At 38.8% G+C, this 15,304-nt stretch overlaps 1 protein-coding gene and 1 long non-coding RNA gene across 2 annotated transcripts; both read left to right on the top strand.

The window, feature by feature from the left end:
- Positions 1-1,532: 1,532 nt before the first annotated feature.
- On the top strand, positions 1,533-3,572 carry LOC116061724. Its single transcript, XR_004107791.1, has 4 exons — positions 1,533-1,701; positions 1,812-1,899; positions 2,012-2,109; positions 3,477-3,572. It is a non-coding gene; the product is annotated as an uncharacterized LOC116061724 (long non-coding RNA).
- A 781-nt stretch (positions 3,573-4,353) lies between these two features.
- Positions 4,354-14,816, top strand: LOC116061722 (transmembrane protein 41A-B-like). Its single transcript, XM_031316056.2, has 6 exons — positions 4,354-4,643; positions 4,742-4,930; positions 11,517-11,667; positions 11,966-12,127; positions 13,320-13,458; positions 13,546-14,816. The coding sequence occupies exons 2-6, from the start codon at positions 4,791-4,793 to the stop codon at positions 13,779-13,781; spliced, it is 828 nt and encodes a 275-aa protein (XP_031171916.1). The 5' UTR covers positions 4,354-4,643; positions 4,742-4,790; the 3' UTR covers positions 13,782-14,816.
- The last annotated feature ends 488 nt before the right edge of the window (positions 14,817-15,304 follow it).

The raw sequence follows: 15,304 nt of genomic DNA, 5'->3' as shown, positions 1-15,304 counted from the left end.
TTCTTCTGTAGAGAAGGATGAATAAATCTGAACTCATATGAATCTGAGTGGCTGGTTTTAAGCAAACAATGTGTGTAACAACTGGAGCAACAAGTCCTCCATACGATATATTTGTGATATATTGTTGTTCATTTCCACCCTCTACAACACGTGTCAAACTCGAGGCATGCGGGCCAAATCCGGCCCCTCGCAGATTATGATCTGGCCCGCATATCAATTTAGGTTCACAATACATTTTGGCCCACCTAGTTTTTGTTGTTGTAATTTTTTCTGACGTTTTTGTCACTTTTTCCGACGTTATTGGGCGCTTTTTTTCTATGATGGCTGAGGAACTTTTTCCTGACTTCTTTAGGACTTTATTTCGACCAAACTGTAAGTGAGAAGACTATATGACACATGCAATAATACAAGATATTTGACTTTTTCGATTAAATAAAAGCATATCAATAAACTAAACATGTCTGGCCCTTGATGTGATTCTTATTTTCCATTGTGGCCCGTAATGAAGTTGAGTTTAACCGGAGGGTTTTCCGTCCTCGTATCTAAACCAGAAAACGTAACGGTAAAAATTGTAAACATGTCCTTAACGCTGTGAAACAGTCACAGCTTGGTTAATGTTAGGCACTTAGTGCTAAGTTTAGAAAATAATCACGGTTTGGGTTTAAATCATCTGTTACGTTACTTAACATCCAGTTACACACGTGACGCAGAGCATGACATAGTTTTGTTAGTTCTGTTTGTTCCATAAAGTAAAAAAAAAACCTTGCAGTCTACTTTTATTTTCAAATGGTACACGAACCCCGGTCTCCTGAGTGAACGTCCTCTGTTTGTTTGACACATCCACCCTCCAAACCTGCCTCCTTATGTGGAATTAGGTGTTCTTACATCGTCAACTTACTTTCTGCTTTGCTCCTGTAATATGTACAGTAGGCCACTAGATGGTGCCACCACTATGAACGTAAATATGAGTCATAATTGCTGCTTTAACAAATGACTTATGGCAGCCTTTTTTCAGTGGAGAACAGTTTCAACTGGAGACACAAGACGCACACGTTTTGCATACAGCACGGTTAACACACAATTTTCTTTTTATATATACTGATTCTGTAATGTCTCCAGCAGGGGGCAGAGGTAATACAATAATAATCATACAAATTGACACATTTTTCTTTCTTTTTTGTGTAACTATGATTTTTAAGGTGAAAAACATTTCAGAGTAAATAACAACCATTAGAAAACATGAATAAATCTTAATTTCCTCTTTGCCTGGCTACAATTCTTGCATAATTTACCTTATGTGGATGTAAAACAGCACTTTACCTTCATAATCATTGTTTCAGTTCCGATTCAATGATTTTTACACAATGAAAAGGCGTATTAATACTTTCATGATTGCGGTGTGTCTCTAACACAGTCAATTCAGTTAAGCCACATATCAGTGTGAGCAGGGAGGAGCCATATACCACGCTCTGTGGTTTTGAATACAACTAGTAAGTGAGTGATTTATTTTTAGAATCTCTTTTTCCTAAAACTGAACCGGTTGGATTGTGAAGATGCTTTAGACGCAGACACACCCAGCCTAAGGCCTGCTGGTCTGGTATATACAGTAAGACACACACAACAGAGACATAGAGCCATCAACAGTGACTTCCCTGTTAAAGACCCACGTACAGACTGCTGCTGCTGAGTTTGACAGCAGAGGTGAGTTATTTAAAATATATGTTCAGGCTTTTACTAACAATTAGAAAGGATCATTGATATTTATCGTACAAAGGCAGAGGATTGCACTAACACTGAGTGTTCTCGTTTAGAAAATGAAAGCTCGGATTGTGTTCCTGCTCTTTGCTCTTGTGGCTGTGCTTCAAGTGATGCCAACTGTTCCCAATGAGGACCGTAAAGGTATTCCTGTGTGTCTACCTGTGTGGAAATGTCTTACCTAATTAATTTCAGGAGCACAAATAAAAAACGTTGTGGACTTGTTACTGACATCACCTGTGTTCCGACTTTACAGTTATTCCAGAGGAAGTGGCCATACAGGAAATCATGGAGACTGATTTGACTGACTTGAGGCCAGACACAACAACAATGAAATCTCCGAGGATATGAAAGGTAGTAACTTCAGCAACGCCATTACAGTATTTCATGTTCATGTTACTATCTAAAACATCATACAAACATTTACCTGTCACAAAAAAATGTTGTTCAGACACATTCTCTCCATGTATTTGTGATACTGCTGCACACCTGATATTGTGCAATAGATTGAGGTTCTTTTGCCACTGGTTTGATGTGGGAATATTTTCAGATCAGGTGCTTCCACATGTTTGAGTTTAATGCTGTGTGAACAGGTGATTGTCACCTGGATACACTATACAGAAAATATTCAAATAAAAGTAGAAGTCCTGCATTCAAAATGTCATTAAAGTGAAAGTACAAAAGTATGTATCTCCAAATTGCACTTACTGTAAGTGCACTACTTGAGTATATGTACTTACTTACATTCCACCACTGGTCATATACCAACCTCATATTGTCTTTACTTTTGATATATAAATGTATTTAAAGACCTCATATTATGCTCATTTTCAGGTTCATAATTGTATTTAGAGGTTGTACCAGAATAGGTTTACATGGTTTCATTTTCAAAAAACACCATATTCTTTTTTCAAAAATTAAAAGATTCATTTTTGGGCTTTTTAGGCCATCTGAACACATGAAAGGGGAATGAGAGACGGGTGCAGCAAGCATTATAACGCTTCTTAGAGAATGAACTCCTAAGCCGCAAACACACTCATTACAGCAAAAAGAGAGCTGCACAGTTTTTACACACATCAAAGCGCACACGTTTACTTTCTGCTCTGGAGAGAGTTAGAACCATCGAAGTGTGTTGTTGTACTCACTTTTCCGAACGTTGTTCCCTGCGAGACTTGAGCACCACAAAGTCCTCCACAATCTGCTCCAGGTTCAACTTCTCTGCTTGTTCATTCACAGAGTATAATATAACCAGTCCATTCGGCCTCTCTGTCCCAGAGTAACAGTTTCCTGGTGCTCTGGTCTCAAAACATCTCATAGATTGCATATAGATCGCATAAATTGAAAAAGTAAAAATACAAAGTATTGTCAGGAAAATGTACCTAATGTATCAGAAATATACAAACGGTACGCACTCATGCAGAGAAATGGCCCTTGAGAGTACAGAATATCTAATCAAACACACTGTTGTATAGTATATTACATCATTATTAATCCAAAATGAATTCCACTAATCCTCACAGAGTAGCTGATCTTTGCACTTCAACATGTGAAAATACATGTCCAGTAAATGCCATTTACATGGATTCATATCACGTTTATGAAACTATAGAATCTTCTCAGTGTCTCCACAGCAGAGTTTCCAGCTGACTCAAGAAACTTTTGTGGTTGCATACGGTTCCCTGTAAATATTTGTAACAAAATGTTCTAAATTTACTTTGCAGGAAAGATGGCCATCCATAAGAGGGAAGGGGAACAAACTGTTTCAGCCAAAAGATGATGAATAAATAAACACTACAATAAAAAAACATGTCTTTGTGTTTATTTTGTTTTATATTTGCATTTTAAGAGGATAATGTATGTGATTCAGTTTTAGGGAAAAGCTTTATTAGGAGATAAAAAAGATTAAAATGAGGCAATATGGACCTGTGAAAATCTGATAGTTTATTGTGTCTCTATATAAATAGCTAGATGAATAAAATAAAGCCACACAAAAAAGTGTGGTTGTTTTTTAATGCACATGGACACCAACTATACCATTGCAGTGGTTACATATAACATTACACTGCAACAAACTTTGCCTCCTGTACAAATAAAATCTAAAGGACATGTTACTAAAAAGATGCCATACATAATTCAATGACTAATACAACTTGAAATTTACCTTTTTCTCGGTCTCACCTAAATCCCAAGAAAAAGACTTTCACTTCATGGAAACCACATATGAGTTTCCTATGATTATGTTGTCCAGTCTCACTCGTACCTGTTACTGTTTTTGGAAATTTATTTCACTTTGTTTATTGCTTTATTTCCCCTCCACAGAAAAGAAAATATAGGCCTAAATACATACACATATATAGAAATGTATACAACAAAACCATTAAAAAAACATGAAGGTACAGAGGCTCGAGAAATTGTACTTTGCAAAAACGGGTTGCCATTTGATTACATTATTATTTTTATTTTTTTAAATTGCAAATAATAACTTAGTGGTGCATAAGAAGGATCCTGAGCTATAAATAGCCTATTACTACTGCATAATATAAATTAACACATGGCTGTCACCATATCGCCCTCTACTGGTCATTACGTGCAAATACATGTTTAGAGCCCTCACAAACAGCAGCTGCCTACTCACAAAGTTCAGTTAAATCAGCTAAACCTGTTCAATGTCCGTCTTTTGAGGCAAATTGTTGAAGACATAAAAGTTACAGGAGAAAATTACAATAAACGAGGAGGATACGAGGTAAAACGTGCTGTGTGGTAGGGTTACACAAATGTCAACATTTCCCCTCGACATTAAGAGAGTTGTAAGAGAGTCGCCGGCTGCCATGTGATCCGTCTGCCGATCTCAGCCAGAATGTCACCCGTCATTTGTAGCATGTTGCCCGGTAAGCGACACCCCCCTTCCTCGGTGTCGTCCAACTGAACTGCAACACGTCGACTTTGTTTCACCAGCGGTTCTTCTTCCCGTCCTTTTTAAATTCAGATTTCAGCGAAGTTTGCCAGTGAACAGGGTAGCCTCAGCAGGGAGCAACATGCGCTCCTTAGCGGGACTTGGTGCCATTGTGGCGGCGGCAAGTGTCCTCCTCTACCTGCTGTCGACTCATCTTCCCCCGGGAACGACGCACGCCCAGCCGGACTCAGAGGGGGAGGAAGAGGGGGTCAAGGAGTACAGGTAGGGGGCTATGGAAAGAGACAATTTACCAAACCACATTTTTTTTATGTTCAATTATTCCTACTGTAATCCAGTTGGGGAATATCCTAATTTAGATCAGGCCTATTTGAATCTCTCAAAATATAATAAAGTGGTTCATCCTTTTTTTAATTGTTGCTTTTAGCAATGTTTACATGCAACAATTAGATTTCCAGTCCAAAGAAGTACTGTGCAATATAAATGCTTACAGAAAGGGAATAGGTATTGTTGTTACAGCAGTAATTATGGTGAATCTGCCCATGTTTTGCCTATAGAGTTTGCTTGTTCTCCTGTATTAATGTGGGGTTCCCCTTTATTACAGTAAGGTGAACATTAGCTGGCTTCGAAACTAAATTGCCCGCAGCAATGATCGTGGAACTTTTTTCCAGTCTCTGTGTCTCTGACCCCCTATAATGAATCTGTTTGTGACCTGTCATCACAGATTACGTGGCCTTGATGTGGATGTTCATTGTAGAAAAATAAATAAATAAAATAAGAGGAAAGTCAAAAAGATAAACATTATGAAGCAGAAATTCATGCTTTTGCTAATTAATTACCCCTTTAATCATCTTGTAACCCCTCATATTTATCTTGAAATTAAATTGATTCACCTTGGTTTACCTTCCTCTTTCCCAGTGCATGCTGGGATAGGATCCCTGTAAGTAAAGGCAATCAATGAAGAAATAAATAACCTCTCCAAATACCAGTCAGCTGTACTTACTGTTGTCTGTTATGTATTTTTATAGTATATTTTCTATGTTGAAATAGGGAACATATATTTGTTAATAGACTCCAAGCCACACATTTTTTTCTGCTTATATTGGTCATCAGATCTGTGTCACAAATGATGAGAATAATATCGGTCAGTAAAGCACTGAAATATTAAATGTGTTTGATATTCACATCTTCTCTCCTTTCTTTCTCTCTCCTCTCAGTACATATTGGACTGATAGCATTACTCAGAACGTGTGTGTGAGTGTAAGTGGTATGTTGCAATGTGCCAGACAGTCAAGTTTGAGGTTGTCTTGGGATGATAGAATAACGCCGACCAAGAAAGTCTGAAGCCAAGAGCAGGACCCATCTGTGTGAGTGTGTGTGTGTGTGTGTGTGTGTGTGTGTGTGTGTGTGTGTGTGTGTGTGTGTGTGTGAGTGTGTGTGTTTGCACCCATTAGATGGCATTACTCATATTCTACAGTTACTTATCAAGTCATATAAACATTGCATGAGTATACCCAACAAAGATTTGTTGGCATCCTGTCTGCCCAGTCGTGTGTGTGTGTGTGTGTGTGTGTGTGTGTGTGTTTGTGTAGCCATGATACATGTTGACTTAATGACACTTAATGACATTATTAGCCAAGTCAAGAAAACAAGTATGTTTGAAAAAGTATTATTAGTATTAGAACAGTATTTTGGCCAACATCTTTTGGCTTAAAAGCAACAAAAACAGAAGAAAACAAAACCAAATACAACAAGAAACAACTTACAATACTTATAAATACATGGAATTAAAGTGAGCGCAAAGTTTACACAGGGTGGTCCTTAAATCAAATGCTACAGCGTCAATTAAAAAAAGTCTGTAAAGGAGCAAAGTAAAAGACAAGACATGAACACCACATATTAAAGTTATTTTCAAATTTTTTTTTATGAAATGTTACTTAATGCCATGAAATGACCCATGATGCCTACTTTTTGTGATCATTGAGAGTTTCATACTGCTTTTAAAGCTGAAATGATTACCGGTAGTGAAATGTCAGAAAATTAATTGACAACTATGTGAATAATCAATAATCGTTAATGTAATTTACTGTATTTTATTATGTATTATATATTATGTACTATATTTATATATGTACTATTATTGGGTTGGAAAAAGTGGTTATGGTTGGTGATTTTAATATTCATGTCGATGACAATTCTTGCACCTTTGCTGCGGATTTTCTTAATGTCACTGAATATTTTAATTAGTGCTGTCAAACGATTAAAATCGTGTTAATGTCATAGTTAACTCACAATTAATCGCAATTAATCGCACATGTTTATCTATTCTAAATGTCCCTAGATTTCCTTTTGTCCCATTATTTTTTTTCTCATTTTAATGCTCTAAAACATGGAAAAGTGGATCGGCTTGCTTTGTGCTTTTGTCGCCTGGCTTTGACGAGGGGGCGGAGAAGAGCTGTGTGCTTGGCCATCAAGTGGTATTTCAGACTGGACGTGCTGCGATGATAGCTCAGTTCACAACGACAAAACACACAGATCACTTTGGTCTTGTCAATGGAACCATTTGGCAACTTTTTAAAAGTAAACTTTCCATTCAGAATCTTATTGGCATCCATTTCGGCGTCTCGTGCTCGCCATCCACTCAAAACGTAACGTTAGCCTACTACTCTTTGGCCGGCTCACAAGCCCAAATAAGTGTGTGCGGCGTGTCTGTTGTTATGTTTCCGGTCTAGCTAGATCCGGTGTGGTGTTGTAGTTTTTCTAACGTTACTAGTTGTTGCAACAGCATGTGAAAAAAACTACAAAGTTTGCTATGCCAAAAAGAACGTTAATCTCGCGATAAAAAAATCTGACGCCGTTAAAATGGGTTTGCGTTAACGCCGTTAATAACGCGTTTAACTGACAGGACTACTTTTAATTTTATCCAACATGTGTCTGTGACCCCCAACACATGTTGGGGGTCATACTTTGGACCTTGTTTTTACACTTGGTCCTAATCTTGACTCTATTTGCTCTGAGGAGCTGTATGTTACTGACCATGACTGCATTTTATTCAGTCTTTTAATTTAGATTTACAGCCCAGTAAACGTATAAGCTGTTCTCGCATCTTAAACCGCTTCTCAGCTGAAAGGTTCTCTGCAGCGTTTGACCAAAGTGCAGTGTTGTCTTCTGATGCTGACATTAATTGTCTGGTCCACACCTTCAATACGTACTGCTCATCAGTTTTGGATAAAGTGGCTCCGAGTAAAATGCGACTTGTTCCCTCTGTTAATTCATCCCGATGGTTAAATGACTCCACTCGCTGTTTTCGACGTTTATGTCGGAGGGCTGAAGGAGAGTGGAAAACCACCAAGCTTCAGGTGCACTGGATCCATCACAAAGAACTACTATCTGAATATAATAACATGGTTAAGGAGGCGAGGACATCCTACTTTTCTAACCTTATTGCTTCCAGCAAGCGTAACCCCAAAATCCTTTTTGACACCGTTAACAACATTGTAAATCCTTCTCCTCCTGAAGTGCCAGTCTTTTCAAATAAAGACTGCAGTGACTTTCTATTTTTCTTTGAAAATAAGATCAGAGATGGCAGGAATAGAACATCATCTCCACTGCTACTGTATGTTCGTTTCAGTCCACTCAGTCATCAATTTTAAATCGTTTTGCTCCTATTTCTCTGCTAGAACTCACTGACTTGGTGAGCAGTATGAAATCTTCCTCGAGCCTGGTAGATGTTAAACCAACTTCCCTATTTAAAAATGTCCTTGGTTCTGTAAGTACTTGTGTACTCTCTATAATCAACTGCTCTCTGCAAACTGGCTGTGTCCCATTGTATTTTAAACATGCAGTTGTTCAGCCACTTTTAAAGAAAACACATCTGGATCCATCAATTCCTGCAAACTATAGGCCAATCTCCAAGATGCCTTTTATTTCCAAAATTTTAGAAAAAGTTGTTGCGAAACAGCTCTCTGCTGTTTTGGCCACGCACAACATACTAGACAAATTTCAATCTGGCTTCCGTCAGAAACATTCTACAGAAACCACTCTTCTTAGAGTGTCCAGTGATTCAGTGATGTCTTCTGATGCGGGTAAATGTTCTGTTTTGGTGCTGTTGGACCTTAGCGCAGCTTTCGATACTGTGGATCTCGCCATCTTGCTGGAAAGACTTAAGCACTGGGTTGGTATCTCTGGGAGTGCCCTGGACTGGTATCTTTCAGATAGAAGGTATTCTGTGTCACTGGGTCCCTATTTCTCTGAAACCGCTGCTCTTTCTTGTGGGGTGCCGCAGGGCTCTGTCCGATTTTATTTACATTGTATACGCTTCTCCTAGGCCACATAATTAGGCAATTTGGAGATATACGTTATCATTTCTATGCTGATGACATCCAGCTATATGTTTCTTTTAATCCGGAAGAGACTAACAAAGTATCAGTGCTGCTCAAATGTTTGTCCTCCATTAAGGATTGGTTGGCGAACAATTTCTTGCAGCATAATGAAAATGAAAAGTCCTTATTGTTGCTCCGGATACTACAGCCTCCAAGGTTGTTCAGCTTTTGGGGTCCCTTTCTTCAGCAGTATAGCCCAATCTTAGAAACCTTGGTGTTATATTTGATCTGAATATGTTTCTTGACCAACATATCAAATCACTAACCCACACATTTCTTTCAACTGAGAAACATTGCTAAACTTAGAGCCGTGGTTTTTCATATCATCCCGGCTTGATTACTGCAACTCCGTTTTCACTTGTCTCAGCAAGGTGTCCCAGGACCGTCTACAACTAGTCCAGAAATCTGCTGCTAGGCTGTTGACCAGGTCCAGCAGAATGTCGCACATCACTCCTGTTTTATCCATGTTACATTGGCTTCCAATAAAGTTCAGGATCCAATTTAAAGTTCTTGTTCTTACATTTAAAGCATTGCATGGACAGGCGCCTGTTTATATCTCTGACCTGCTCCATCCGTACATTACTAACAGGTCACTCAGGTCTTCTAACCAGGGATTACTGGGGGTCCCACGCACTCGTTTGAAAACTAAAGGTGACCGTTCCTTTTTTTCGGTAGCTCCGACTCTGTGGAACGCCCTTCCTGTTAACTTACGTTCTGCAGTCTCGGTTGATGCTTTTAGAAAGCAGCTGAATACATACATGTTTCAACTCGCTTTTGTCTCATGTTTGTAATTTTGGGTTTTTAGTCTTTTAATCTTCATTGAAATTGTATTGCTTTTGCTTTATTTTCTGTTTTAGATCCTATTATATTTTAATCAAATGTCTTTTGTGTGAAGCACTTTGTGACTCTGTCTGTAAAATATGCTATATCAAATAAAATTATTATTATTATTATTATTATTTTTAAGCAAAAATGCTAAATATTCATGGGTTCCAGCTCCTGAAATGTGAGGATGTGCTGCCTTTCTCTATTTGATATATCTGTAAATCTCTCTATTAGACTGCTAGTTTAAAACATTAGACTGCTAGTTTGAAACCCTAAAAACATAATTTGGGCTCTGGGAAATTGTGATTGGCTATTTTTCACTACTTTATGACTTTTTATAGTCTTACCAGTTTATCACATAATCAAAAAGTAATTGAAATATTAATCAATAGTGATAACAATCATTAATTGCAGCCCTAGTTGCTTTAAAAAGTCTCTCACCATTAAACCTGATACGACCAAGCTTCATACAAAACCCCCTCTCTGTATATGAATATGTGCGTCGGTCCATGTGCAGACACAAAATGTTTCTCATGGGATTATCCGTAAACGAAATTAAAAGTGCCCACGATGACACATTTCCCTCCTTAAATACTGTACATACATCTATTCAGTTTCTGAGCGCCTACGCATCATCAACCTGCTAACCAATGACAGAACAGAATGTTTATCCACTGACCAGTAGAAACAACTAATGCTGAATGTCAGAGCAGGTGGTAGAGGAAGCCGGCATCTTGGGTTTCAAAGGTGGGGATTTTGGTGTGTGCGTGTGTGTGTGTGTGCATGTTTTGAGAAGTGTCTTTCTACCCTCTGCTTAAGTCTACAGGCAGCGACACTATTTTTGTCCCTCAATCATATATATCCTGTTACCCTCTCACTCACTTCTCCCGTCTTTCTAATGTGATCTTTCCTCTTCTTTTTCTATGAAGTTTTATAAAAACCTGTAGCATGTTTTGTTGTATGAAGCTTATGTTTGTTTCACTCAAATTGAAAACAGACATTTCTCTTATAACTAGTGGTATCTCATGCAAGTCTTTGTTTTCTTTGGAATTATTGTCCACCAAAGAAATAGTCCCTAGGAAAACTGTCTGTGAGATCTGTGGGTTATTAACTGGGCCATTTAAAAGTTTCTCAACAAATGCAAATATTCTGCTCCATGATGAAAGGTAGAGCTCGACCAATAATTAAGATGATGTTAGCTTATTGCAGATATAATTTATGTGTATTGGTGCATACGTCCGTCAAAAAGTAACAAGAAATTGCAGCACAGAAATGCCAAACTATTATAAAAATGTATTAAAAAATAATAATCTAATGGATCTGTATCAAGATAATTTCTTTACATTATGTATTAATGTAATATTTTTCCAAATCCGTACGTGTATGTAAGTATCGGATCTAAAAAAAAAAAATCTGTATTGTTGGGGCTATAACGAAAGGCACTCTGGGATATGTAGGAAATCAATAACCAAAGGAGAAGTAGATAAAGCAGGTTGTGGGAAAGAGGACTGAACAAAAAGTACACTTTAAGACTTATAAGACACAAAATACTGTAGCTAATGAACACGAGACATCACAGACTGGTGTGTAAGGGCTTCTAAAGGCTGAAGGAAAGTTTTGTTGTGTTGTGTCTTTCCATCCAGGCTGAAGTTCCCGTCGGACCTGGATGAGCTGCGGGAGCTTGCAGAGATGCTCAAGTTTTATAAAAGAGAACATCACGGTTACGTTCTGCTGCTTTTCTGCAGCGCCTACCTCTACAAACAGTCCTTCGCCATACCTGGCTCCTCCTTTCTGGTGAGACATACTGAACATTCTTACACAAACATTACATGAAGAGATGACCATTTCAGATCATCTCTGTCTTAACAAGTCATATTGCTTTTGATTTCTGAAGAAAATATTTATGGCATATGTAGGCATTCCAATAATTCTCTAGAATGAAGTGCCATTTTCTTGATCTGCCCCACTCTGTCTTGTTTCCAAATACTCTCACATGAATTTTAACAAACACAGGGAGGAATGATGCACAGTGTTTGTTTGACACAAATGACTGTAATCCATCTATCCATCCATCCACCCCTCCCTCCTTCAGAACATGCTAGCTGGTGCAATATTTGGACCCTGGGAGGGTCTGGTGTTGGCCTGCCTGCTCACCACTGTTGGCTCCACATTCTGCTTCCTGCTCTCCTCTGCGTTTGGAAAGCAGCACGTGGTTCAGTTCTTCCCGGAGAAGGTGGCCCTGCTGCAGCGGAAGGTAGGCGCCTCGATCCAGTGGTTAACAAGAATAACAGTGTACAGCCATGTGGGCAGGGATGGGCCTCGAGACTCGGTTTTATTAAGGACCCGGTTCCAAATTTCTCGAAACCCGAAAATCAATAAGGTCCGAGCTTATCAATACTGCTATCGAGACTATTGGATCATATAACATTATGTCTAAAAATAGATACGTGCGCGAACCATAAAAATGATTCACGAGCACAGTGTGTGCGTAAAGACTAGCCTCCCCACCGCAAATCATTCAAAACATAGTCGGACTGGCTACCGCTTAATCAGCTCGTTAAAACAAATCAATCAGAAGAAATCAATCAGTCACAGACTCACAGTTGTTTGCAATAATAGTTCTGTTAAGATTTAGAATTTGTCGTCTCTTCTTTCCACCAAATAATAGAAAAGTATCGATAATGGTATTGATAAAGACTCAGACCGTTAAGCACTCTCGAAAATGGTATCAATATCAATCAAAAGGAACGATCCCCATCCCTACATGTTGTGCGCAGATTTGCGTTTCGTAAGATAGCAAAGCCATGACCAGCCCAACTCTGCCTGTGATTGGCTAGTACTCGTTGCCTTCGTTGGTTGGATTGATTAGGTTAAGGCATGTGGAGTGAGATTGGTTAGGGTAAGAATGTCAAGGTAAGCCAATCAGAGGCATAACATTGGCTAACTCGCACAGGATGTTTGTACCACATTTTAAGTATTTTATAAACATTATGAAACAATCATTTTCACTGCTCAAGTATCTGAACTAAAAACTGTTTTTTAACCTCCTAACCTCTGCAACTTTGGCCTTTAGAAACAACCAATATATATATATATATATATATATATATATTTTTTTTAAAACAAAAGCTTCCCTACGTTTTTATAGCAGTGGAAACAACTCTTTAGTGTAAGTTTGGTTGTACATTATTGCAGCACTGACTTATGATAATAATAAAAACTATGTATGCAGGAAAGGCAAAAAAGTGATGGAAGGTTTTTTTCAATCGGAATTATTTTACTTTCCTGCAGTCTTGTCCGTACCTCTATGTAGAATTTTAAGCAGACAAGAAGGAACCTGGAAACGCTCTATTACTGCTTTTGTCTACTCTCCTCTTATTTTCTCACCTTTTTTGTCCTTTTCACTTATCTTACTTCTTCCCATCTCTTTTCCCTCCGTCTGTCAGGTGGAGGAAAATCGTAGCAGTTTGTTCTTCTTCCTCCTTTTCCTTCGTTTCTTCCCTATGACTCCTAACTGGTTCCTTAACATCACCTGTCCCGTCCTCAACATCCCTATGCCCATTTTCTTCTTCTCTGTATTCATAGGTGAGACTACACACACATTAAAAAAAACACACGCCCAACACAAGCGGCCAAAAACACTGATGACTCAGCCGCTGCTTTCTCCTCCAGGTCTGATCCCGTACAACTTCATCTGTGTTCGCACGGGCTCCATCCTCTCAGAGATCTCCTCCCTGGATGATATCTTCTCCTGGGGGACGCTGGCCCAGCTCCTGGCCATCGCTCTCATGGCTCTCCTCCCTGGAGCGCTGATCAAACAATACAGCAAAGCTCACCTTGAGGTGGGCGGCATGGACTGTAACGGACCCAGCCAGGATGATACCAGGCAGGATCGGAAGAGACGATGATTCTGGGATAAATGGGGAATCGTAGGGTTTAGGATTCCCAAACACGACATTGTGTCTGAAGAACTGAAAAACCTCTCTCCACTGGTAGGCCTGTGACCTGTTGTCCACTTCAGCCTCGTGATTTCTGTAAGGTCCCAGCAAAGGCTCATCATACTTCTAGTACGATCTGTTCTGAAAGTTTGGAAGTGTCTGCAGGTCATGTTACACCAGGCTGTAAGACTACAGTTTGCCAAAGATCTCTCAATGCCACTATATAGAGTTAGAGTTTTAGGGAAATCTTCTGAGATGGGCCCTAAAATTCCTTAGATTCACAATAAAACAATGTCTTAAAAGTTGAGACTGATTGGTTGCTCTTGAAAGTGCCCAATAGTTCACATCCTAGGAAAGAATTCTGTGATGATTAGTGATATAGTGATACAGCAGCTTTAAAAATAATGAAATCATTTTGGTCGTCTTGACATCGTCTTTTTTGGTGTTTTAAAAAAACTGAGCAATGCTCCCAAAACGCACACTTGATTGTTTTTTGAATTTCTCCAAACTATATCTTCAATTTCGGTGAATTGTTGAGATGATGTGGAAAGTTCATAATCTCTCACTGACATGATCACTCTGATCTCAGTTGGAATTCATCTCAGGGCCAACCAAAGGCTGACCTATGATGCAATAACGTGTTAGTGATATGTTGTGCGTCATTACGTTGTTTTGCATTTCTTTATCGGTCGACCATGACTGCAGTTGTAAATTCGGACCTTCTGTCCAGTGCGTTGCCATTGTGCCAAGATATTACTAGAGCTTTAAAAGTAATTTGCTCTGTGTAATGAATATAAGAGCTGACCTTGCTGTGGAAAAATCTGTTCTGGCTTAAACACACTGATACACTTAGGAGTTTGGAGATCAGACAAATAACCAGCTAGACAATAATATCTTTTCTCACATATGTTTACTCAGTGACTCAGTTTGCAGCTGTTACGGTTCCAGGAATTGCATGGAAAAAACATTTTAGCACATTTGGACTTTTAAATGTCTCACGATTGAGTGCGTCTCTTGTCTTTTCCTTAAGCACTTACTCATGTCTTAATGTAGCTCTGTGCACATCAGGTGTGATCTTCTCTACAAAGTGAAGACATACTGTAATTTGGGCACATGGCTTTTACTGTAGCCTTCTGTGGAGGTCTAATAACAGATAAGGCTAGTTGCCTTGCTCAAAAGCACCTTGACATCACCTTAGGGAATTTACTACTTCTTTTCTTCACTAGACTCAGATAGTGCAGGGTTTTACAGTGTAGATTCTAGATGTATGTGTTAAGCAAGTGGAAGTTAGCATACAGTGAGGCCTGATCTGTTCATCTTACAAAATTCAAAATAAGTTACTCTTTAATAGTATTTCATTTGGAGACTGTCATGAGAAGATTACCTCTTGTGCTCCTGTGAATATGTGGCATTTAGTGGGGTGTTGCACTTTATGTCTGTTCCTGTCGTTGTAACTGATTTACTGTTTAAGTTTGGAATTGTACTATTTAATC

This window comes from Sander lucioperca, chromosome 15, assembly GCF_008315115.2.
Source record: "Sander lucioperca isolate FBNREF2018 chromosome 15, SLUC_FBN_1.2, whole genome shotgun sequence".
NCBI classification, from domain to species: Eukaryota; Metazoa; Chordata; class Actinopteri; order Perciformes; family Percidae; genus Sander; species Sander lucioperca.
This window is presented reverse-complemented; position numbering and strand designations above follow the sequence as displayed.

Coding starts and splice junctions, on each gene's coding strand:
- LOC116061722 (XM_031316056.2), top strand. CDS start 4,791: ATGCGCTCCTTAGCGGGACTTGGTGCCATTGTGGCGGCGGCAAGTGTC. Junction 4,931..11,516: donor GAGGGGGTCAAGGAGTACAG/GTAGGGGGCTAT, acceptor CTTTCCATCCAG/GCTGAAGTTCCCGTCGGACC. Junction 12,128..13,319: donor TGGCCCTGCTGCAGCGGAAG/GTAGGCGCCTCG, acceptor TCCGTCTGTCAG/GTGGAGGAAAATCGTAGCAG.